We start from the raw sequence: 27,754 nt of genomic DNA, 5'->3' as shown, positions 1-27,754 counted from the left end.
TATTTCTCAAGTTATCGCGTAAACGAATGCGGACGGACGTACGGACGTACGGACGGACAACCAGAAAACATAATGCCTCCGGCACCACTTCGTGGCGGAGGCATAAAAAGTGTATTAGATGTACTTTGAAGATTACTAGAACATTCACTGGCATGTATGAATAGTTTCAGCTCTTGTCAGCCAAACCTGAAAAATGCCTAGATGCCTGAATAACACGTGCAATTTTCCTCATTCACTTTTTCACGCCGGGAGCTCATGAAAACTATATTACCTGAATTCTAATATTGTTATGGAACACTTCTTCCAATCCTACTGGACTTAGAAAAAGAAGAATAAAGAACTAGAAATGTCGCTATGGCGACTGATATGCCTCCGCCATAATGCATGATTCTCCTAATATGTTCAGTTTAAAAAATCTGAGCTGCATGGTCCTAAATGCTATCAGAATATCTGATAAGGTGTAAAAAATGAGCTGTGAAAATATTTTGCTTCAAACTTATCATTTAGTACTTCAAAAAAGTAAAAATTTGAAATCACCTCCATACACTACTGTGCTAGAATTATTCTCAGACCAAGAATAAATGCAATTATCATAGATATCTTCATAGTTAATGTGTTACTTTCATTAGTTTTGCATTCTTGTGTCATCCATCTGAACATAATTAGACTGGTCAGGCAGCTCAGTTTTATAATTTTTTAAATCGATCAAACACAATGTTAATAAGTGGCTTTCATGGGTCTAACATCTGTAATATTATACAAATATTTTATTTTTGTTATATCATAAGGACCTTTGTGACCTTTGACCTTTGACCCCAAAATACCAGTGAATATTTGTCTTGTCATACTCTACCCTCACACCAAGTTAAACGTTTATGTCTCATAGTATGTAAAATACTGTACCAAAAGTTTTTTTTCACAAAATAACCTGTGACCTTTGACCTTTGACCCCGTGACCCTAAAATCCAAACAAAGTATTATCCCCCCTGGATATACCCTCATACCAAGTTTGATGTAAAACCACCACACGGTTCTTGAGATATCGACAAAAACAAAACGGGACGGACGTACGGACGGACGTACGGACAGACGTACGGACGGACGACCCGAAAACATAATGCCAACGAAGTGGCATAAAAACCCCCCATAAAAACAACAAAATACCAAAAACAGTTGCAAGGAAATATGCCCTGCCCTCACCTTTTCAACCTTTTTTCCCGAAGCTTTTGTATCCGCCATTACACCGAGGCTCGTCCTTAGAGACTGCAGCAACTCGGCCGGGCTCATCTTGGACCTTCCAAACAGAGGCATGGTGGAGGTGCCTGGTTTTGTGTTTTATCGGGAATGACGAGAACACAAGAGAAGCACGTATCAAAACTCTTTGAAAATACTCATTTGTATGCATGTATAATATGTGTAAGTTTGGGGGCCCGTTTCATAAAACTTGTCATCAATGACAAGTTGTCATAGATGTGACAAGCTACTGAAATCCTTGCATCTGATTGGCTGAGAGCAAATTTGTCATAGAAATGTGGAAGTTGTCACTGATGACAAGTTTTATGAAACGGGCCCCAGAACACCATTATGTGGATTTTTTTAATTTCAATTATTATTACTATCTTTTTTTTACCTCCGCCACGGGAGGAGGTTATATTTTCATTACTGTTAGTTTGTTTGTCCGTGTGCAAAATAACTCAAAAAGCTGGGAAAGGATTTGGATGAAACTTGCAGGAAAGGTTGAGAATGATGCAAGGAACAGATGATTAAATTTTGGTAGTGATCGGGAAATTTGTATGGACTTTATGAAGGATTTTTGATATTTTGGCAGGTAGGGTCAATGAACATGGGAGTTCAGGCTGCGCGTATTTGAGGTTTGCATGTGCGCACTAAAGTGCGTGCTCTAGCTTCTGCTAGGGCGAGGCGCGCCATGCAGGTGAGGGTTTATGACGTAACAAAGGCTTCTATATTGGGAAATCGGGCGACTTTCAGCACACAATGCTATAAGTACTTATGGGTGGAAATCACTGATCTCTATGGAAGAACAAGATTATTGGTTGAAATTAGCTGGTTGGCGGAGGTCTACGCGGAGAGTGGAGGAGAGTGCTTCTCTACATTTGGTCATGGATTTTGCAGTATGGAACAGCTCCCATAGGTGCACAGAAAGAATGGGCAAAATATTCTTGTCTACTTTTATGGTGATGTCCTTCTGTAACTATGCCATCAAAAGTGATTTTTTTTTTTTTTTTTTGGGGGGGGGGGAGGGTTGGGTGGGGAGGGGGTATTTATGTGGTTTTTATTATTGCACAACAGCAGCAACACTTGGCATCTTTTCTACCCACTTTATCCAGGAATGACACAGTAAAATTATGTGAGTGCTTAAGTAAAGTGACGGGAGTGCAAACCATTTGCATTATTCCGAAATCAGCTTACGCCAGAGACATAAGCATATTACATAAAAACATAAATATTTCACCATATATAGTTTTACAAAACTGCATTTGAATTTTATCTTGACTAAACTGAGAAAATGACACCAAATTTCTATACAAATGAACCCAAAATATAAAGATTCCAGGCGTAGATCTTTTATTTCTACTTTCACCATCAAATTGGTAACAATTCCCCTAGTGCCACGAGGACGGATAGGGAAAATTCTGGCTAATATCTAAATTGAATACAATACCTGTGAGGGCGATACAATCTGCCGAGACAATCTGGTGGGTTGCAAGGATCTTGCCGCTTTACTCTGGGGGTCCGGGCACGTGAGGAGCCAGTGCTTGTGCCTAGCTGGAGGGAGCCCCTGAACGCAGGGTGCAGAGACACAGTGGCAGCTGCATGGAGAAACATGAAACAAGACATAATCATATTAAAATGCTGTGTGTAATCATATCGCCCCCTCCAGTACCGTATACAAAGAGAGTTTGGCCAACTTGGTTTTTAGCTTATGAGATGAGTTTTGCAGCCTGCAATTGGTCAAAAATGGTCCCGTGATCTTCGTAGAGCCATGTCGTTACAAAACTGTGCTCACACAGAGTGCCCACTGTTAACTACCCTTTAATTGGCTCGCTTTCATTATGACATCTGAGCATACACACTAACCTTCTAATGCACAATATGCTGAGTAACGAAATGACATCCAATTTTAGATAGTAGTTGTCTAGATTCTCTATACATATGGTACAGGTCCCCTCTCGTAAGAGGCTAAACACTCTGTCCCTTTGATAGGACATGAAATGGAGGTCACGTGTGTGAGCCTCACAACTCAATCACGTAAAAGATCCCACTTCATTCAGTCGTCGCTAAGAGCAAGGTGCACAACCCGGTGAAGTGGTCTTGCCATACATCTAACAGTACCCCACGGAAGACCAGCTAGTGCAGCTGAATATGGGCTATCCAGCCATCTTCTCAGATGGAAGAATGAAATGCATAAACAAACAAACAAACAAACAAACAAACAAACAAAAAACAATTAAAAGATATGCATTTAAATCATCTTTACCATCAGTTTTTGCACAGAATCATCACCAAAGCAATGTTTGGATTGTGATCAAAGTCTCACTTGTTGTGTGAACGCCTGGCAAGCTGGAAAATTGCGACTTGGATCATGATCCAAATCATACTAATTGTGTGATTTTTCCCAAATACAATGTAATCATGATTGCTCCACATTATGTCCTCTCAGAAATGTGATTTCAACATTGATGTTTTTTTGCATCAGTCTCACCACAGCCAGCCGATCTAGCCACATGTAAACAGGTCTGCAGTGAGCATATGCAATGCACGCTGATGATACTGTATGGGTGTGTGTGTGTGTGTGTGTGTGTGTGTGTGTGTGTGTGTGTGTGTATCCAGGCCGGGGCCTGTATTGAGGTACTCCAGTGTGTGAACGCATGTGACAAACACAATCGTGCTAGATGCCAGAGAGTAGCTCTAGGGCTGCAAAAAAAACACAAAAAAAAAAACCCCAAAAACCAACAAATAAACAAAGATATTGATGTCTTGACTGCGATTATTCAGTGGAATATTTCACTTGTTTGAATTTTCCACTCGTTTGAACAGTGATCTAGAAAGCGAGCTTTGGGTCTCGTCTCACTCCTTCTGCCATTGAAACACACCTACTGTAGTACACATTTCAGACTTACATGTACAAGTGTACCTCTATACCTGGCTGTTACCTCTTGCACTGTAAGCTATTCTAGTAGGAAGAAACTTTATCTACAGCAGGAATTACTCTGCTAACAACAATGCCTTTCAAACCAAAAGGCAGTCAAGCCGAATGAAAACCAGAAAGCAGAACATGTAAATCCCCTATTTCAGTCAAGTGTTTACAGTACTTCACCTAACTAATACTAGAAAATATATGGAAGCCCTTCCAATGACCCACTACAAAACTTTAAAGATAGAATGAATAAGGCGCCCAAGGAGGGTAGAGATTTTGCTTTCCATCTCAACTTTGTCCCCACCGTTTTAGTCAACGATTCACCAAGTGTTTACTTCATCTATTAAAGAAGTTGAAATATATGGGAACTCTTCTAATGACCAAAGTACTACAAAACTTGAAAGATAAAATGAATAAGGGGCAACCCTTCTCTCCTCATCCCAACACGTCTTCAAGGCAATGTCTTTGCAATTTTATTTTGGTGTTTCATATACTGTAAAACATGATATATTCGCGGCATGAAATTTTCGCGAATTGGAGCCGACAGCCCTTTTTCGTGGCATGAAATTTTCGCGAATTGCCACTGGCGTTCAATGCATGTAGTGTATAGACAAAAACTTTCGTGTGCATTTTAATTTCGCGAATTTTGGCGCTCGTGAAATTCGCGAAATTAAAATGCACGCGAAAATTCCTCGTTTTACGGCATCTTTTTGACTGTCATTCAGTGTACACATAAGCTCATTCTTCCATTCCTTTAAATTTCTGTTGCAAATAATATGGTCCCGTCTAGTCCTGAAATGAAAGAGGTCTAATCACAAGTGATATCAAGTCCAATCATTGTAGGTTCAGGTGAAAAAAGGTTTGATTACAGATTTATCTCAAGTGGCATGCAAACATCACATAAACATGTTTCAATATATCACTTTCATTATAGAGCTTCACCAAGATGGAAATGAATCAGCCAGATTATAGAAGACTCAGAGTGAGCCTGCACCAAATGATTATTCATACATTGTACATCCACACAATATGACTTGCGGGGTGCAAAGAACAAATCACATCGTTTCTATTTTTGTCACAGAATGGGGGCAGTACACTCGTGCCTGGTACCCGTCAGTTGTATATGGCACAATGGCAAGTAGCGGTAATCATTCATCCTACATCCATAAATATGTGTACAGTACAGCTCCTTTTCAATTTGGGCAAGTGAAATTGTCCAGGGCTCTATACAGCCGTATGTACAATGATAAGAGTCTTGATGCCTCATACAGACAGCACAGCCAAATCTGCTTCATTCTACATAGTGTGTATATGTCTGAATGTAACTGTAAATACAATGTTTTGTACAATGTATGCACTGTACATGTATGTACATATAGTATGTAAATGTATACATGTACAGAACTGTATGTACATTTGTACAGTGTATGTATGTATCTCTGTAGGTAAACGTATTTATCTATAGATCTATTTATCTTATCTATCTGTCTGTCTGTCTGTCTGTCTATTCTATTTACCTATCAATCATCTACACGTATCTATTACTGCGTATCTACCTACAACTTGTATCTACAAATGTAGATCTATAATGTATCCATCTATTATTGATTAAACATGTCTGTATTCAGTATGTATACAATGTGTTAACTTATATTAGTACACATACATCAAATGTATGATACTCAATTTAATCCAAAGACTATTTACAGTATATGGTCTCGGAATGCCAAGGAGTGGAAAGTGCTCTGCGTGTGCATACCGAAACCCCATTTCACCACGCCCCGTGGAGTTTAAATTTGGCCAGGTACACATTTGACGCTTCCGCATGCCAGCAGACTGGTGCTGGGTTGATTATGATGTACGATGTCGGGCAAGAATGGTAACCATTTGTCAATGAACATCTGATTAGCCTAGAAAACATGTGGCAGCTCCACATGTAGTCTCAAACAGGCAGAACCCATCTGTGTTTGCTATAAACAACCGCTTGAACACAACAACACATATCCCAGTATGTACTTTACACTTTGCAAACGACATAATTAACCATTTGCAGATGAAACAAAAACCCAGCTTTAGTGCTTCAAAATAGTTATTAAGTGTGAGTTAGGGATAGAAACAACCAATGTAAAAATTTCAATCAGTATAATCAATGTGAAGTATTGTTAAATACTCAAAATGTGAACCATCTACAGTTATGATTTATTGAGAAAAATAGTGATATCTCCTTAATATTTTAGGCTTTATTGCAAAATTTCAACATGGTACGATGTTTTGTGATACAGCTGACCTACAGTACACATATAATGCATCAAATGTGATATCTCAAACACTTTTTAAATCACTGTTCCCAAAGGTAAACAGGACCTTTAAGTGTATGAAGAACACAACTTGCTGACATTTTCAAGTCAAGCTTCAATAATTCATGACTGTACTTTTCATAGCATACACGTACAATATGTAAATTGAATAAAAATGCTGCTCTGATGCCATCAAACAGGCTCTCATTACTTTGTCGTGTCAGGAAAGTTGAAAAAAACCCTGTCTATTGTTAGATTTGTTTGTTTGTTTGTTTGTTTGTTTGTTTGTTTGTTTGTTTGTTTGTTTGTTTGTAAATACTTTCTAGGGGCAAAGGGGAAGATAATAATATCCAAAATATTGACAATTGACTGTCTACAATGCATTTACTTTGCCGGTGAATGATCATTGAATTTTGATAGTTGGTGCACATGTATTCAAATGCTTCAATGTGTTAAAATTCCTTTCCTTTGAAAGTACAGTGATGTATAATGTGCATATTTGTCACCAGAAAATATCTGAGAGGCTTTGAGCCATCTGGTCCTACAACAGGGTAATTCTACTGGAGATTTTATCTTCTTTTCCTCATGAAATTGCCAACTACATTAATTTCACTACACATCCTATTAAAACATGAAAGAAGATAACCGGCAGATGGAACTCGTTAAATTAATTAATTCAGTATAGAAACAGAAAAAACAAACAAACAAAAAAACATGCTTGTCTGAAAGAGAAACACCTTTCGGTACTCCTTGAAAATATGTTGCCAAATTAAGGATCAGTTACAAATTAAATGATTGAGGGGCTATTGAGAATCATGCAACTGAAATAGATAGTACATACAAACGATGAAAGATGGTTACTATATGATTAAGAAAAAGCTCAAATGAAGGAAGATTTTTCTTACAATTGGATTTATAGTAGTTAATATTAAAGAAAAACTATTAATTATACTTTTAAAAATATACATGTATGATAAAACCTACAGTACCAAACTACAGAAATGTGATTTCTTAGACTTAGGCCCATATGTAGGACCTAATGGATCAACCCAGTGTCTGAAGCAATGCCAAACATCTTAATAATAATAATAATAATAATTGCATTTATATGGCGCTTCATACTGACGTATGGCTCACATTCAGACTCAGACTTAGGGGTCCTAGGGCAGGAGTCAACACTTCAAAGCACTTTAATAATGAACCCAGATAGTGTTGGGAGATACAAGTATTTACCGCTGGGGGCAGCTGTAGGGACACTGTCTAAACTCACCAATAATTCATCATGCTCATTCCAACAGAGAAACATTGCAACCAGGGCCGGGCTTTTTCTTTTGCTATATCGAAATTTCGTTATAACCGAACAAATAAACAATGGAAAAAGATGGAGAGCAGATAATGTTGCAGCCCGAATATCAACTTCATTGTAACGGGAATTTCGTCATAACTGTGTTTGTTATAACGGGAGTGCACTGTATCAGTGAGAATGACTCCCTTGTCTTGCTACACTGTAGGCCAGTACAGGGAGCATTTCAGACTTGAAATGTCAACCACAATCTACAACTTGTACCATGCACACAGGTACAGATGCAAAAAGTCAACACTACTGATCTACTGAACTTGTGAGAGTGTTGCACTAAAATGATATCAAATCCATATTTTAATAACTTGTGACCCTCCATTTACTTTCACAGTACGGTACCATCTTTGCATTCCACTGACAAATGTTGCATGCATGCAGGTTATGATTGGAAGTCACTGGCTTTTAATAATGCTAATGATAATAATAATATTAATAACATGAAGAATTTATAGAGTGTTTTTGCCTAAAATGTTTCTATGCCCTTTACAATTAACAAGCATTAGAAACAAACATATTTTGTTATAGACTTTGAGCACAAATAATCCATAAATTACATAATCATTGATATATCAATAAGGAAAGAACCTACATGTACAATGTAACTGAGACCTTGCAATTAAATTGTGTGTCAGAATCAGTGAAGTAGAGCCGTGACTTTGCACTGTCAAAACCCTTTTTCACACTGATGTGATACTGTACATCAGTCTCATGAATCTCTTAACATGATGAAAATGTTCATAACAGGTATGTACATGTACAATGCACATATATACATTGTACATGTACTTGATGACAAATGCTTGTCTTCATGTCTTTGCACACAAAGTATCAATATTCTCATTAAGGAGAAGGCATTTTATAGAAAGAGCCTATATTAAACCATTTTCACGCTTACAAAAACCCTTACATTACAATCAGCATTATAATAAAGGGGGCGATAATGGATTACTGCACCATAAACTATCCTCACCTTACAAATGACTGAAAAAGACCAATTACACAAAGTGCACACATACACATGTAGCAAAAAATCTTGTACTGTATGGCTAAAAAAAATCCTGTTACAACCAGCCATGCTACAAAGTACATATGTACATTGTACAGTTATATGCTTAAAGGACAAGTTCACCTTCACAGACATGTGGGTTGAGTGAATGCAGCAATATTAGTAGAACACATCAGTGAGAGTTTGAGCAAAATCAGACAATCCGTTACAAAGTTACTAATTTTTGAAGTTTCTGCTCAGTCACGGCTGGATGAAAAGACTACTATAGCTTGTGATGTCACATGAGTGCAACGATATAAAGAAAGAATAAAGAAAATTCATCATATTTCCATTTTTCTTGTATAACAAAAGAACATTTGACTTCTCTCTTTCAGAAGGCAGGGGGAATAATATTACCCTTTACATACATCAGTAGCAAGTCGAAGAAATGTGCGCTTTATTCAAAAAGTAAAGTTTTGTGAAATTCTCTTTTTATTTTCCTTATTAAATATAGTTGTACGCATGTGATATCATATACTGTAGTAGCCTTCTCATCCAGCAGTGACTGCGCAGATACTTAAAATATTCGTAACTTTTGAATGGATTGTCCAATTTTCCTCAAACTTTCACTGATGTGTTCTACTAATATTGCTGTGCACATTCTCTCAATCCTTATGTATATGAAGGTGGACTTGTCCTTTAAAGTCATGAGTCCCTGTAAAATCATGAGACAAAATCACTCAGGACAATGAAAACATACAAACTTTAAATTGGAAAATGGTTCTCAATAAAGAGATTCTCACGTAATCATCCTTTCACTGTATACTCTCCCTCATAATCTCACTCATTATACACATCAAATGTATTATAATACATGTATGTACAGTGTACATTCACTGTCCATACCCACACAACCATCACACAAGATTGCTATTGTCACCCGTTGTAATGCATCAAAATTATATTTCCCTGATTTACTGGATTGATGGATCTGGGAGGGCATTTTACATCTATACGATCAATCGCACATTTCCCCACCACATGGCTAAACACAGTAGCTATAGTTACCAACTAATAATTCCACAACTAAAGGTCATTAATACATGAACTTGTATAGTGACACAGAGTAACTGTGGGTAGGATATCATGTTTCTGTAAGTGTAAGCCAATTGTTAGCTGTAGACTTTATATCACACTTATTAGCCACAAGGAAATGTAAACCATCCGAGTTCCATATTTCTTCTAATGGGCCAGATGTGAACGCTGACGCTTCAGAGTCAAGATGAATTATGGAGGCACAACTGCCCCTCATAAAGTGGTATCACTGCCACTCTACATTCAGCGCTCCACAGCTGAGCGGCTTTATACAGATTAGCACTCCATGCACACATCAATCTAAGATATCTGCTATTAAAGCCTTCCAAAGTCAGGCAACTGAAACTACCATGTAGATTAATTGCCATTGATTTCAGACTTGACATGCACTGTAAATTGTAATAATTGGCATTGCAGGAGATCACACAGCTACTTTCAGAATATGGGAATCAGAACTGTTCGTTACTTGTCAACTGGTCTATGCAGTAGTACTAGAAGCCTGAATTTCTGGCCAAGGAAGATGGGTCTAGCAGCCCTTGCTGTGTAACATTGACCGTTTTTTACACACAAGCAGAGAAACTAAATTGTAATGCTGTTTTACAATTACACTAATATTACAATTATCATTTGCACACAAAACCAAGTAAGGCTTCAAGGATTGTGAAGTTTCAAATTTTTGCATTTTAAAGAGATCGCATAGTTTTGGTCAAAACCTAACTTCAGGTTTCTAATATTTTTCGTGAGATGATGAGAAACCTCTCATAAAATGTGAAAGAGCATGTAATTCCATGAGGAATTCAACATTTATTCGATGAAAATTGGTTTTGAAATGGCTGAGATACCAAAAACAGAGCAATCCTAATAAAAGGTGGAACCCACCTTTTATTACGATTGCTTTGTTTTACATTGTTTTTGGATGTCTCAACAATTCCAAAACCCATCTTCATCAAATAAACTTTGAATTCATAAATAGAATGGTATGCTCTGACCTATTTCATAGGTGGTTCCTTGGTATCTCGCAAAAAGTTAAAAGCCTTATCCTCATCTCCATCAATACTATACTATCCCTTTAAAAGGGAGGAGAGGGGGTGTGGCTTCTTTCCCGGTACCCATCAATCACTCTTCAACAAAGTTTGCAATGCCATATGAGAAGTACAAATTTAGATTTCTCTTTTTGCTGTTCGGCAAGATTCATTAGTAGTTGTAGCAGAATATACAAGCAGACTCTAACTTTATTGACCGCAGTATTGCTTCTATTGTTCGTTCTTTCTTTCATAAAGAGGTAACTAAAAAGGCTTTCATGCACAAAATTCAACATTCATACACACATGTATTAAAATCTGATGACACCAAAAATCAGGCTCGGCCTCCCAAGTCATAATACCGCACAGCTGCACAGCTTCGCATGCAGTACATGCATTTGATGTGTGCGGGTTTTTTTCTACAGAAGTGGTTGTAAGGTCACTGTAAGCTCCGCCCCTTAAAACATGATTTGGAGGTCAATCCCTACACATGACTGTTTCATTCCGTCATTCAGGATCATCTTCACTGGAAAACAACTCCAGACCATCAATTGAATTGCGCGATACAAATCACCCTCCGTGATACTAATTTATGCACACAAGGCCAAAATACATCATAAGAATGATGATTATAGTAAAATATACTGTAAAACGAGGAATGTTCGCATGCATTTTAATTTTGCGAATTTCGCGAGAACCAAGATTCATGATGTTAAAATGCACAAGAAAATTCTTGGCTACACTACATGCATTGAATGCCAGTGGCAATTCGCGAAAATTTCATGTCGCGAATATATCATGTTTTACAGTATTCACTAGAATCATCATCTGTCGGATAGGGCTGAAGAAGCAGCTAAAGATATATTGTGCCACAGTTCTCTCTCTGGAGTGGACCCTTTTAAAGGACAAGTTCACCTTCATAGACATGTGGGTTGAGTGAATGCACCAATATTAGTAGAACACATCAGTGAGAGTTTGAGGAAAATGGGATGACCTGCTCAAAAGTTATGAGTTTTTGAAGTTTCTGCACAGTCACTGCTGGATGAGATGGCTACTGCAGCTTGTGATGTCACATGTGTACAACGATGTAAAGAAAACATAAAGAAAATTCAACATATTTTTACTTTTCTCACATAATAAAAGAACTCTGGACTTGCCTCTTTCAAAAGGCAGGGGGAATAATATGACCCTTAAAATACGTCGGTGACAAGTCAAGGAAATGTGAACTTTTTTTCAAAAAATAAAAATATGTGAAATTCTCTTTATATTTTGTCATGTTGTTGTACGCATGTGACATCATACACTGTAGTAGTTTTCTCATCCAGCAGTGACTGAGCAGACACTTTAAGAATTCATAACTTGTAAATGCATTGTTCGATTTTCCCCAAACTTTCACTGTGTCCTACTAATATTATTGCATTCACTCATTCCACATGTCTATGAAGGTGAACTTGTCCTTTAACCAGACAGAAAGTTATCAAAGTTAATAGATCAGACTTTTGATTTGATCTAATCCCTTAAAAAGATAGATATTATACTTGTAATTTTTCCCTTACCTTTATAGAATTAAATAGTGTCAAATGTTTGAAGAAAGTACATGTCCTTCCAGAAGAAGATTTTGTGCTTGTAAAATCATTGCGCATAACACAAAATGCATCCCTAATGAGATTTATGGACTTCACAAGAGACATAAAACAATTATTGTAGTATACGAGTACACCATTGAAAAGCATGTCCAGTATATTGATGAAAAACTCCAGTGAATGAAATGGATTCATCCTTTTCAATAGCAAATTTGACCACTTGTGACACTGCCATATAGCTTTCATTTTGCAGTCTATCTTATGCTTGAAAAATACAGTGGATGGCATCATAGAGTATGTTGCATGTGACTTCTGTCAATGTAACACATTCTTCTTCTTTGTTTAACTTTCTTTTTTCTTTCTACCATGCTGTATTCAAAGTATTTCAAATCTGGAGACTTTAAAACGCATCTTGATATTTTGAATCTATAATTTTTGCAGTTTGGAAAATTGTTAGAATCATGAAGTGATGCACAAGATGACAAAACGATCAAGTTTTTATCGATCCATGTACGTACATGTATGTGGAAATTTTGTTTCCACTGGCTATACGTGGTACTAAGCACTACAGGAGTTTGGAAAAGGAAAGCTATTTTAAAAGGCCTAAACCACGATAAACATGCCAACGCAACTCCCAATTTCTTTTAAAATATGTGTGTGTGTGTGTGCATCTTTAAATCTCTAATGTGATTAGCGGTGTGCTCATAATCCAAATGAAACTTGACACGAGGATATGCCGACTCTCATCCTAGATAGAGTCGGGGCAGGTAACTTGTCTGTCAGACAACGCAACACCTTTTTCCATATATACACATTACAACTTCTAGGGTGTGTGTCTGTGTGTGTATGTGTGTGTGTGTGTGTGTGTGTGTCTGAGGTGGGAAACTGATTTGAAGGTTAATGGGAGTTCACACCGAAGAGTGACGGCTGACTAAAAAAAGCCGAGAACCACATGGATTATGAATCATGTCCTGGAAGAGCACAGACAAGAGCTCGGCGTTTTAGTGGGTACTTGCCTCTCATTTAGGTCTCGCTTTACTCACTTTCAAGGATGCCTGGGCTTACAGCTGGCTGCTTCGCATGGATCCTCGTGAAAACGATCATTAAAAATGCCTGCAAGCACTCATTTTTGCGTTGCAACCATACACCCAATGAGCAGGCAAATTATTAATATAGGCCTATTAGCATCATCATACAGGTTGTATAAATATAATAATTATTTTACATGACTATCTGTTGGTCACAAACATGAACATACACCTCAAAGTATGATCCCTCATTCAGGTATATACCTAGATACAAAAACTAAGCTGGTTTTCAACGATGAAAAAAAAAAAAGAATGATTTTCTCCTTTTTCCTACCCCCCCCCCTCCCCCCACCCACACACACACACACAAATATAACGTTATATTCAATATACAGTTGTATTAAAGTACAGCAAATGTTTACAGAAAATCTGTAAAGTTTTTAATTGTCCATACAACAATGCAAAGAAAAATAAAACAAAACAGAACAGAAAGAGCAAATTTATGTTCACATTTACACCTTTGGAGAAAGATGATATCTGATACAACCATGTACTTGTACTTGACTATAACTGACACATGTAGGCCTATAAACAATTATGATGCAGGCTACTCTAGGGGCACTGGGAAAAATGGCTATGGCTATAAATGTTGAATTAGATTACCTGGTAGGCAAACATAAGTTGCACAGCAGCCTAGCCATGCATAGAATGCTATGGCAATTAAAGGGATAGTACAGTACTGGTGGAGATGAGAATTGGTCTTTTAACTTTTTGCGAGATACCAAGAAAACACTTACGAAATAGTACAGAGCATACCATCTTAAGAGGAATTCAAAGTTTATTTGATGAAAATCGGGTTTGGAATGACAGAAACATCCAAAAACAAAGTAAAACAAAGCGATCGTAATAAAGTGTGGGTCCCACACTTTACTAGAATCGCTCTGTTTTGGATATCTCAGCCATTTCAAAACCAATTTTCATCAAATAAACGTTGACGTCCTCATGGAATTACATGCTCTTCTTATTTCATAAGAGGTTTCTCATTATCTTACCAAAAAATGTTAGAAACCTGAAATTAGGTCTCAACCAAAACTATACGATCCCTTTAAACCATTGGTCAAAGGATTCGTCCTCCTCCTCCCCCCCCCCCATGCACTTGTTCGTCCACATGCCAGGGGAAAAGAAAGCTTGACTAATCTGATAACTAGGCACTGTCAAAACTCAGCTCGGCAGTGACTCATACCTGATCCTATCACTAGGTGCAGTGCATTCACACTGGAATGACCGTGGTACTAAAGGAAAACCATAGTTCTCACACCATCACATGCCGACAGACACTGTTGAATTTCACTAAAAAATGGAGACTATTATATGCATATGAAATGAGTGAAATCACGCTAGGTGGTAACAAGATTTCAGTCCGGTAACAACAAAAATGTGAAATATTACCTAAAAATATATACCAGAAGTATTGCAATCTTAGAGCTTAACCAATTGTGGTTGCTACATGTTTTATATTCCATCACATTGATTGTAATATAATTGGGCCATAACAGCATCCATCCCGCATGAGTGAATTACATGCGGCAGCTTAATACAATTTGTACACGTGTAGCTGTACATGTACAGCCTGTATGTGCGATTCAATACTAGTTACTGATACGGCATGATCTGATCATCATGTACCAGTAACATTCTATCGACCCACTGCTGAACAGGGAGGGCACTTCAGGAATAAAAGTTGTGTCCTACACTGTACGTCAGAAATTATCTTTTACTCTTGACCTAAAAATGCTCCAAAACAACTCATTATCCTGGCAAATCGCATCACCCATTTTTTAGAATACATTGTAGCCTTTAAATATAATACATAGCATGCACATTCCAAATTGTGGAAGATAAATTTTGAGCCCTACTGAGAACTACTGTATGTTTAAGCTTTAAATTCCATTGCTCAACAATCTATTGTCACTGTTCCCATCGCTGGCCAATGTGACAGTAGTAGATTTGTGGTATTTCAGTTTGTACCATTCTCATTCACGAAACACTAATGTTTGTGGCCCAAAACACACCTCTACAAGCATTCTTGCCACAATTATCCTAAGAAGCATGTTACCTTTCTCTGAGGAAAATGACAATTTTGTACAAGGATTTTTTCTTTTTCTTTTTCATGTCTTTTTTTGTGTGACTGCCACAAGTACATGATATACAGCATCTGACCTCCAACTCCATACTCATACACAGTTACACTTTCTGAGGTTGTCTTTGAAACAGAAGATTTGCTTTGCATGTTGTTTTTTTTTTTAAGTGTGACTTGCTAGAGTTGGATTGTAGGGCTTAAAGAAAATATAACCTTGACCTTATGAATGAAAAGTCACTCCACATTCAAACTGAATTTCACACACTATACAGCTGAAGTGTGAAAGGTCAGCCACAGAATAGCAAAGGTCCATTATATTCATAAGGTCAAGGTTATTCTGTATACGCCCGATATTTCGCGAGGTTTTTATTTTCGCGAATTTCGCAAGTCAGCTGCTATTCGCAAAATTAAAAACATGTGAAAATATTGGCCCTGATCCCGATATGAACGTGACGTACGCGTACACATTTCTCCGTTCAGTACAGGACTCCACGATCGCGAATTTAACCACTCGCGAAATAGTCGGGAAGTCTTGATTTGCGAAAATTTAGACTCGCGAAATATATGGCGTATACATTTTTTTATATAACTGAGACGTGTAAATACATCAAGGATGATAGGATGATCGAATACTCTTGTAAGAATATTTACTGACTGCCATTCTTACTATCAAACCGTTATCATTGAGTTGTCCCTTTGGAGTCTGGAAGAGAAGGGCCTTAAATCTCTGCATTGAGTTGGAGAAGATGCCATAGATATTTTGTGGCTCTATGTAATGCAATCTAAACAAGATGTTGATTTGCACCCATGCACAATCAGGGAACATCTGGTACATGTAGCCATGGCTATAATGAATTTTAAAGTTGCTACACTCTAATCCCTTGATTGACATACAAAATGTGTAGCTCCTAAAACTCTCTTCCCATGTTCACCTGTCCTGGTACTCTAACCCTCCATAATCTCCATCACGTCATTTGTGTTATATTCTTAAAGGACAAGTTCACCTTCATAGACAAGTGGGTTGGGTGAATGCAGCAATATTAGTAGAACACATCAGTGTGAGTTTGAGCGAAATCGGACAATCCGTTGAAAAGTTATGAATTTTTGAAGTTTCTGCTCAGTCACGGCTGGATGAAAAAACTACTTTAGCTTGTGATGTCACATGAGTACAACAATATAAAGAAAGAATAAAGAAAATTCAACATATTTCCATTCTTCTTGCATATCAAAACAACACTCAACTTCTCTCTTTCAGAAGGCAGGGGGAATAATATTACCCATAACATACGTCAGTAGCAAGTCAAAGAAATGTGCACTTTATTCAAAAAGTAAAGTTTTGTGAAATTCTCTTTTTATTTTCCTTATGTACAGTTGTAGTTGTACGCATGTGGCATTATACACTGCAGTACAAAATGTAGTCTTCTCTTCCAGCAGTTACTGCGCAGATAATTAAAATACTCGCAACTTTTGAACGGATCGTCCAGTTTTCCTCAAACTTTCACAGATGTGTTCTACTAATATTGCTGCATTCTCTCAATCCTATGTATATGAAGGTGGACTTGTCCTTTAACATTACCATGCATACTTTTGTACATGTTCAGTAATCCTACACGTACATCGTCAGAAAGGGAACAACAGCGTGTCATCACCTGTCACTAAAAAGCAATGTTATCAATAACTATCTTAACCTGTTCCTCTTGAAATTCTAGAATGAGAAACTTTAATGTCCCCAAGCAAGATTCTTTTTGCCCGTCGACAAAGAATGGATAGATACAGTACAGTATGTACAGTTGTAGGTAATCTGCCTACTGTGCAAAAGCAGTCAAGTGGTATGCATTCCCTTTCCACGGTCAACTGCATGGGCCATCGTGCAATGCGAAATATCAATCAGATGTGAGATGTGAATAAAGTGCGCGCAAGGCTCGCAAAATCTTTTGTTATAAAATACACTATGAGGGCACCCGAATAGGGTCAGCAAAAGTCAAAATCTAGTGAGCTCAGCCTCAATACCATGTCTTCATATAAGTTTTGGAGTAAACAAGCACACAAAACGTATGCAAATTCAGACAATCAATCAGCATACAATTTGTACACCAGTAAGCCACCAAATAAAATGTATATTTTCAACTACTGCTCTTCCTTGATTTCTATAGAGAATGTGTAGGCTGTCATAGAATATGTGTTATTGAGCATGGCTGTTAAGTTATGATACAACACTAAAGAATGATCTGTGCAATAACACATTAAATCAACAAACATCAAAGCAATGCAACAAGTCTCAAAAACTGGGAGCTCTGTACCACTTCTCTAGCAAGGAGAACTAAAATCAGAAAACGGAATATTATAGAACCTTCGAAGGTATTTCTTTTTTTTGCCAAGCACCAAAATGCAGATTGGCAACACATTGATTATCTACAAATTTGTACACATACAAAATTTTACCTGTACATCAACGTAAGTCGTAAATGTTTTTTTTTTTTAAATGCATTACGTGGTTTTGGGGGGACATTTTGGTAATTAATCTTCAGTAATTACATGTAACAGTGACTGAGAGAAACTCACAAATTGTTTTTCCACATGTGATCACTGATGTCTCAGCATGCTGCACGTGAATTTTGAAGTCATTTGGTACATTCTTTTAGAAGTTGTACAACAGTTTAAAGTGAGAAAACCATAATTGCACACCCTGATTGTGCTTACACAATTGTATCACCACAAGTTGTACAGTACATCATGTTTCTAAGAAGTGAATAGAATATCAGTCACATGAAAGGCAAGCTCAGATAAAATAAAGATTAAAGATAAATATTTGCAAGCATTAGAAAGAAACAAAGACATACAATGTATGATTTAGCATTATGCAAAAGCACAGGTCTAATAGGTCTGTAGATTATTATTATTATTATTTTCTTTTTAATGGTTGACACTATGACTGAAAATGGTGAGTGGTTCAACCTGCCATAATGAGCCCACCCTGCAAACAAGTACCTAATACAAATGTTCCTTGTATCACCGATATTCACTTTCTTTCGCTGGCGATAACGTCACACTATATTTAATGGAAATAAAGCAAATTCAAGGTGCCCCCTATACACCACCAAAAACTAAAGCATGGTCCGTCCAACCCAGTTAACCAACACATGTGATCATGTATGGGACTATGCAATGTGCCAAAGTGTGATTACGGATACAATACAATAATCTGCCACCCTGCATGCATCACATTCACATTCTCTCAAGCAAGACATTCACATTATCTCACGCAAGATACATTTATCCGCAAGATACAATGTCTACTTTATGTGTGAATGACAGCATCCAACATTAAAATTAAAATTTATATTCTGCATCTATACACACACTTAATTCGCATATTCTTCATAACTCTGACACAGACCTTGCGTCACTGACTTCATACTAGTTAAACTTTAAATGCAACAAACCCCTGAAAATTTTTGTTAGTATGCACAAACGAGTGAAGTTTGTTATCAGAATTTGGATGAGTAACGAGTAAAATCTTATTGTATTTTTTTTTCTTTGAAGTCGCCAAAATCTGGATGCTGCCATATTTTATCTTTGTCAATTTCATAAGTCTGCTGGTGTTCCAAGATATTTACAACACTCAACACGATGTAATATCCCCCGTTGAAAGCCACGAAAAAGATAGCCGGGCCACTGATTGGCTGATCGCCCGGCCGTCCGCTTCCCTGCACAGTGCAGTGTGCGAGATTCACTACTCCATGGATCAGTGTGGTGTACACAATGCATTGCACTCAACATGCGTGCTTGCCTTCGTGTTACGTAGCGGTTATGGCGGCGACCTCAGCTGAAGAGCTCCCGTCAGTACACAACGCTACACAAAGTTCACAAACCATACAATATGGCGACCAATTTGCATTGTGGTGTTGAGCTTCTTATGTGTGTCCCTCCACACCCGTACATGTCGCTACCATATATGGTACTGTAAAACAAGGAATTTTCGCGTGCACTTTAATTTCGCGAATTTCGCGAGCGCCAAGATTCACGGAATCAAAATGCACGCGAAAGTCCATGTTTACATTATATGCATTGAATGCCAGTGCAGTGGCACTTCCCGAAAATTTCATGCCACGAAAAAGGCTGTCGGCTCCAATTCGCGAAAAATTCATGCCGCGAATATATCATGTTTTTATATCGCATGCATTGATACACACACACCAACGAACACATCGAACAGCTTCACAAATTCACACCTTAAAATCATGTAAAAATATGACTTATCAAATCTCTAAACACGATAGCTTCACTGAATGTATAGCCACTTTATAGTATATAGGTCTACATGTACTTTCAACTTTGCCCACATTTTTTACACCACTATCACACAAGATTACCTAGAACTGTAACGCTCGCCAAAGTGTGTGGACCTATAGGTCCTGCACTGACTGTTGGAAAGAAGTGATGCGGATTGGATGGTGTGGCATGCATGGACGCTTTGGCTGCATTCATAATCATATCGTGTGTAGATTGCAGAGCCAGAGTTCATGTTATACTGCATGATCGAAACACAAATTTTAACGTATGGGACTACATACGGATGGGTGTAATCCCTCAATCTCAAAGGACTGTGTTGACTTTACCCACTTAAACCAGAGTCGGAGGGGGCTACAATACAGTAGCTGAGTACGAAACACACCATTTGATAATAGAGGTATTTACATATCTTAAAATTTGATATCGTTTACTCACGAGTTCAGATGATTCAGGCATCAAAAACAGTCATTCAGAGAGACCGACAGGACAAATGCAAACGGCTAGATCATCGGCGGTACGGCGGCACAAAACCTCCCCAGTGACGTCATTGAATGAGGAAGTGTAGTTAATATTTTCGCTGACGTCAAGGTGCAGAAAATGCGTGGAGGAGGTCCACACGTCTGTACACCATGCATAGATATATAAGGAGCTAGCAAATACAGAAGAAAATTTATGTTTATTGCAATTTTATTTGCATAACAGTGCATGCATTGCTTTGCGAAAGTGTCGAGATTGATAGAATGGACGATACTGGAAGACGTCGACTGTGGATAGGAAATCTCGATGAAAGAATATCAGAGTGAGTGCGCAAAACGTTTAAACACTTCAATGCACAAACTACATTCATTATTTTTGAAATGCTGAGAAGGCGCCGTTCATTTTAGAATTATGTGTTCTGCTGCATGTCTGTAATTGTACGTGTGTGTGATAGTCCCACATATTGTCCTAATTGTAAGTTTCTAGGAACTTGTCAGATACAGCCATACAAAAAGTAACATGACTCAAATTTAGTCCCTTTAAATTGTAAGTGCGACTCAGAGTCAGACGTAGTTAGAGTTTTGTATATTGCTGGCAGTTGATACAGCCACATGCATGTGTCTTTCTACCATCCAACATTCCAAATGAGATCTCCAACTTCCACAACCACACTGACGAAAGTAAAAAAATCCATGGCATTAGCATTAGGATAAATTTACTGTAAAAGTGGATATTTTCGCGCGAGTAATTTTTCGCGCTCAGTCGGGTAAGATGGATTTCGTGTGTTTTTAATTCCGCGGAATCAGGACATCAACTACTGGGACATATGGCATGCAAAAATATTGGCGTGCTTTTTTTTATTTTTGCGCTAGCTTCTGGTTGCGCGAAATGCGCAAAAATTTCCACACCGCGAAAATTTCCGCTTTTTTACAGTAACTATAAATTTAACAATAAAGCTAGTAAAACGATAAGTTGCAGCAAAGTATGCAGCTTGTTGCAGATTGTCTCCTTGTTGCTTGGGTAAATTTAATCAAGACGCCCATTATTCGACGATATTGCCATCCAAAGTTTGACTGTCGGCTACATGTTAGAACCTATTATGGCTAGAGGGTCTATCCCTTTTGGGCACATTCAGATTTTGATATTTTGGCACGTCACAGCTGGGAGGTCAAACCTCTGGTGCATTTTTTTTTTCTGTTCTGTTCTGTTTTGTTTTATTTTTTACAGCTGTAAGAAGTTTCCTTGATTCTTTGTCTCTCAGTTAAAAGCCAACTGGTGTTAAATCAATGATTACATACATAGGTTCCTGCTGTGCAAAGACATCCAGGTATTTAACAAATTTTATCAAAGTCTCACTCTTGCTGCTGATGCTGAAGACAATAAATGAGCGTAACATTGCAGGTTTGCTCCAGTTCAGATGTCTGTATTCAATTGTGAGGAAGTTTTCAGTCACATTCACAAGCAGTCAGAAAGCAAGAAAGCACAGATAGGGAATCCCACTGTGAACTACAGTTAAACTCGCCTAAGTCGACATCGCATATGTCGAATAATCGCGCATGTCGATGATTTTAAAAAGTCCCGATTTTTCCCCATTGACTTACGTGTATTAATTCACTCACAAGTCGAATTTCGTAAGTCGAATACTCGCCTAAGTCGATGAAATTGCAAGAACACTTTCACGGAAAAACCATTAAATTCACTGTGCCTAAGTCGAATAAGATTTTATTGTGCAATAAAGCACTGTCAAAATCACGAGACGCCAGTTTTTGTTTACATAAGAACTAGCCCGACCAGACAGGTGACAAAAAATGATCTAAAGTATCAAAATTCAAAGCGATCGCATGCGATTGTTGAACTCTCTTCGTGTTTGGAGGTCCGCTGGTACTACCCTGTCGCACTAGCGCGTACGTACGTACAGCAGACAGCTACTGGGCTGTGTATAGTTGTGCGTACAGCGACTGGGCTGTGTATAGTCTGTGTATGTTTGCAGTCTGCGCTGTGCAGTGGATGGATGAAGCTGCTGAGTTTTCAAAGCGGAAAGTAGGGGGAAAGTTACGGGCACGGGTAAATCAGAATTACACCTCTACACGCATTTCAAGCCACGGTATGGTAAACTGGAATCAATCACTGCTCAAACATCGTTCATATTCACTTCCTCAAGGTTTAACAAGGGTGTAAAGTAATCGGACCTGTGCCAATACTAATGCACTGTCCATGCAAAGTTCGCCTTGGCCCTGCCGGGCGACCCGTGCTGCGGCACTCCTCTCCAGCTCTCGGCTCCAGAGTAGACAACATACATCTATACATAATGTACGTGTGGTGTAACTGTTGTTAAGTCAATTTTTTTTCGACTTACGCACAAGTCGAAAATCGCCTATTAAAGTCTATGTGTTTTGCTCAGTCCCGAGAAGATCGACTTATGCGAGTTTAACTGTATACATACAATGTAGGTATGCACCCTCACAATTTGACTACAAAGAGAATCTCTTCAGATACGGGTAACAAAATCCTTTGTATTTTCTGCAATGATTCTATTTTTTATAATGTTTCATTATCTAGTTGTATTTCTCTAGTGGTGGTCGCTTGTCATTTATGTTGATGATTGGTGGTTAAATTGTGTTTTGAAGAAGTGATATGCCAAAAGTCTAAAAGATAAGTAGCCATGAATTTAAGAAAATACACACTGAAATTGATGAAGTAGTAATATGAAGATACCAACATTGGTTATTCCTTTTCTTATCCCATCTGCTGAATCATGCGGATGTAATCTTGGATGGGCTTGAACTAAAAGTGTTTGATTTTATGTCAAACATTACCTTCACACGTAGAGCTTTACTTGTTACTTCCAGAAAGTTGGGACGTGTAGAGAAAAAGACCATGAAGTGAAACAAATTACTTAGCATTTTACAATGAAATATTGTTCATTGACAAGTTAATGATTACATCAATCCTTTTAGCCATGTATGCATATTGTATGCTACACTCCATCATGTTTTGTTTTGTTTTTGTTTTTGTTTTTTTGTTTTTTGATAAGCAGGCCCTTTCTGTCTTGTCAGACTACCAGGTAATATAGTTTCATTTTGATTTGATGTGATTCACAACAAAATTTTTCTCTGTTTTGCTTTTGCTCTTAAGGTTCTGTCTGCTGAAACTGTTGCAGAAATATGGGAAGATTGAGCAGTTTGACTTCCTCTTTCACAAGTCTGGACCAAATCAAGGCAAACCTAGAGGATACTGCTTTGTCAGTTTTGAGAGGAAAACGGTGAGCACAAGTTCAAGCATGGTGGGGTCATTCTCAAAGGAAATTGAGTTATGATCCACTAATGAAAGCAACATTGAGTGCAAAAGATGCATGTCTGTTCAAAGCTGTTTCTTTTTCTCCTGCTCCTCTCCCTCTTCTTCTTTTTCTTGTTCTAAGTTCTTTTTTTCTCTTCTTTTTCTTCTTTGCCTTTTTCTTCTTCTTATTCCTCCTCTTCTTTTTCTTTTTTTCTTCTTCTTCTGTTACAGGCGTGGCGATACGGTGCGATTAACTTGCCAAAAGCATTTCGACCTTGAAGCCTCATTTGCATAAAGTAGACGGCTTGTGTACGCAAAACCGCTGAGGAAGTGTTGCAGGACAATCGCAATATCTCACCTCAGAAGCCATCAAATGATTAAATCTATACAGCAAATTGAAGAAGAAACTATTCTCTAACTCGCAATGTTAGTTATTTTGGGTTTTATTGAGGATAAACCTGTGAAAATAACGTCGAAACTTAGCTTCCAGAACAGAAAATTTGGTCTCAAAAAAAGGGTTATTTTTTCACATTTTCCTTCGTAGCTCCAAAATGAAACTTCGGTATATGACTTATGGTAGTATACCCATACTGTGTTCCAAATATCTTTTGTGTATCATTTGGCGCGCGGATATGTCCAGAAAAAATTGAGATCACTGTCACTTGTGACCCACGTAAAACCCATGGCGTAAGCAGTACGCAGTTCGATGTATCAGTTTTCATGCTGCCTGAAACAATTGAAGCACATTGCAGGGTTTCTCTCTTGCCCACTCACCACTTTGTGGACTGAAAACCAAACCCTGTCGCATTGCACAGAACCTGACACCGCTTATTGGCTAAGCGTGCACTGACCAGTAGAGAACGCATGCGCAGGAGGATGATTTAGTTGTGCATGTCCAGTATTTTCTCTTAAATTGGGTTTTCTTTTGCTCTTATTTTCACGTAACTACTAATTGCTCCAACACGAAACTACACAGGTAGTGAGTCTGGTGTATACAGACTAGCAATATGTTAATCAAATACATATTCATGCAGGCACAGACTTATGTCCAGAAAAAATCGTAACCCTTTCCCATGGTCGACTCAAACAGAAAAACACACATATCTCGAAAGATACATGAGCATTTTCGTCCCAAAATCATATGTATATCCATACTAGATATATATGTGTGAAGTTTCAAGGGATTTTGTGCTAAAATAAGGGAGATACGAGGAGGTGAACTTTCGAGATATTTTTTAGTCCTTCCCTCCGCACAGTGCTCGATGACCTTTGTGAATTCAAAAGCTTTGGCCTCTTATCAGTGAGTTAATTGCACCGTATTGCCGGGGCTGGTTACAGCCATTCCAGAATCAACTAAATTACTGTAAAACATGATATATACGCGGCATGAATTTTTCGCGAATTGGAGCCGACGGCCTTTTTTGCGGCATGAAATTTTCGCGAACTGCCACTGGCATTCAATGCATATAGTGTAGACAAGAACTTTCGCGTGCATTTTAATTTCGCGAATCTTGGCGCTCGCGAAATTCGCGAAATTAAAATGCACGCGAAAATTCCTCGTTTTACAGTATATAGGACAATGACATTTGTTTAACTGTACACCATATAGGTGCCATGTCTGAAATTCCAGTTCAAACCTCTCATACCTCATGGCAGTGAAATATCCAACCATACAATTCAGTGATAGAAGAGATTACTTTGTCAGGTCACTCCATTGCACATTGAGTTTAGACTGCCAATAGTTTGCAATAACTGTAACTTTCATCTTTGTTTCAGTGTAGAAATGTTCTTCAGGTAGATACAAGTGCATGAACTTGGCTTGCTCCGTCATTTAAAATGTTAATTTACTTCCAAGTACATAAAATATTTGTACAATCTATATTGTAAAATAATCAGTGACATGATGCCGTTGCATCATGAAAGGTATTAAAGTTGGCTTGTCTAATTTGCGTGATGCAATGACAATTGCCTTACATTGTATGTAAATATGTATAGGTTTGGTAGAGAATGTGTTCTGTATAATTTATAACACACAAGTGTTCAATTTCCCTCTTGCTGAGCGGTGGTATTTGTGACACATCATATTATCACTTTCATTTTGTTGTGTAGTAATGCCTTCATCATGGATTTCAGAATAAGGAGCAGGTGTTGACAGAAAGACCTGCAAATCATGGATGATATTCTAAAGGTAGCCTTTCAGCCACCCAGGTGGACTCCTCATCCATATCAAATCTTGTTTTACTGAAGCAATATGCTGCAGTGTCCATGCTACAGTTTAATATTGTTCCTTGTTCAAATGCTCAATAAGTGGTAGTGATGATATTACTAGCTGGCAGAATCCATGCATAACAATGAGATTTCCATTGGTAAAACATATTTCTGATTCAAAGAAATGGTCATTTCCTTTCAACTTTCTTCCCTATTCTAATGTGAGAGCAAATGATTTTGTCTTTTCTTTTATTTTGTTTTTTGGTTTGTTTCTTTGAATTGTAAATCTCTTGCATACCTCTCTCCACATGACCATTTTCATTCAGGATGCAGTGCATGCGCTTCATGCTTTAGATGGCAAATTGGCCCTGGGGAAAAAGCTGGCAGTCAAATGGGCACACTCACACATAAAGGTAAGATAACAAGGGACTGATCAATTGCTGTGGTGGTGCAGACTGAATCCTTGCGATTAGATTTTGCAGCTAGCTCAACTAATGATAATACAGGGGAAACTCGGTATAACGAACACTGCTATAACGAGATATCGGTTATAACGAGGAAATTTTCCCGGTCCCAAATTTCCTTCCACACAAGTCTATGTAAAATGCTACTCTTATAGCGAGATCGGCTATAACGAAATAACTGCTATAACGAGATAAATTTTGTGACTTCCAAACAAAGAAAAACATAGCCAATCAAACCTGCTATAGCGAGGTAAAGCAAAATGCCTTCGGTAAAGCTTTACTTCGCCTGTGCTATCATCTTCCGAGATTGTAAAACTTGATGCGCCAAAAACAGTCTTGTACACTAGTCAGTGCACTCCAGCTAGCACTGCATGTTGTACGTGTAAGTGTGTGTGTGCGCGCTCACTGATACATGCAGAAAATGTGGTGGGACGGCCATAATGTATGCATGACATCATCATGACGTTTAGCAGGAATGAGACAATCTGATGCTGTGATTGGCTTTCTACATAGGGAATTCCCCATCTTCACACACACGCAGTCATAGTGTACATACAGAATGTGTCACATACACACACAACATTGTGCAGCCCATATTCAAGCTTCCATACAACACACACCCATACGATAACCACATACCAATCCACATACGATCTTGATACAATCGCAAGCTTTATAAATTTACAAATTCAAACATCTACAATTAATAAGAAACACATTCATGACTTGATATTGGATTTCCTTGGCGAAAAACATCTTCTTACCCATAAAGGTGAGTAATTCCCTCACACACAATATCAAGTTATCAGTATTGATTGAAATATGATGGGTAGTCCCACATGTGCAAATTAATGTCTTTATGTTATGCCTTCTTTTATGCCTACTGATATAACGAGATATCGGCTATAACGAGGAAAATGACTCGGTCCCGACCATCTCGTTATATCGAGTTTCCACTGTAGCTGAAAGGTGATGAGTTAGAGTGTCTGTGATAGGAACATTTATTTTGGCACCAATCACATGAACGCAATGCGGATGCATCTACAAGTAGGGAACTGAGAAGTGGCCTGTGGTGACCTAGCATTTTGTCAAGGCTCTCTCGCTGTATGGTGAAGAGAGCCCAGCTGAGTGGGGTTGCCTTTTGAGATCTGCTTTGCATCCTTTTGTTAGCCCTTTGAATTACCGACTTTTGCTCCCTGATTTCGGGAGCAAAAGTCGACCAATCAGCGTGTCTGTCTGCTCGAACCCGATTTGAATACAGCGAATGCACGCCACAGACCTCCAGTCAGTGGTCAGTGATGCATGCGAACAGGCATGACAACACAAAGGCTGAGGATGTGGGGAGCGCGCCATTCCATTGGTCAAGC

At 38.2% G+C, this 27,754-nt stretch overlaps 1 protein-coding gene and 1 pseudogene across 1 annotated transcript; one reads left to right on the top strand and one right to left on the bottom strand.

Annotated features, from left to right (window-relative positions):
• Window positions 1-20,476, bottom strand: part of LOC139741758 (protein Mo25-like) — a 28,724-nt pseudogene extending 8,248 nt beyond the window's left edge.
• Window positions 20,477-20,676: 200 nt separating this feature from the next.
• Window positions 20,677-27,705, top strand: LOC139741757 (probable RNA-binding protein 18). The gene is made up of 4 exons (XM_071652341.1): window positions 20,677-20,761; window positions 23,575-23,701; window positions 26,250-26,336; window positions 27,649-27,705. Exons 1-4 carry the CDS (start codon window positions 20,703-20,705, stop codon window positions 27,703-27,705), a joined length of 330 nt encoding a protein of 109 aa, XP_071508442.1. The 5' UTR covers window positions 20,677-20,702.
• Window positions 27,706-27,754: the final 49 nt, after the last annotated feature.

Source organism: Diadema antillarum, unplaced genomic scaffold (assembly GCF_040938485.1).
Source record: "Diadema antillarum isolate AM-2024a unplaced genomic scaffold, OU_Dant_1.0 seq00000951_RagTag, whole genome shotgun sequence".
NCBI lineage: Eukaryota > Metazoa > Echinodermata > Echinoidea > Diadematoida > Diadematidae > Diadema > Diadema antillarum.
Note: the sequence above shows the minus strand (reverse complement) of the source record. Positions and strands in the feature narration are given on the sequence as shown.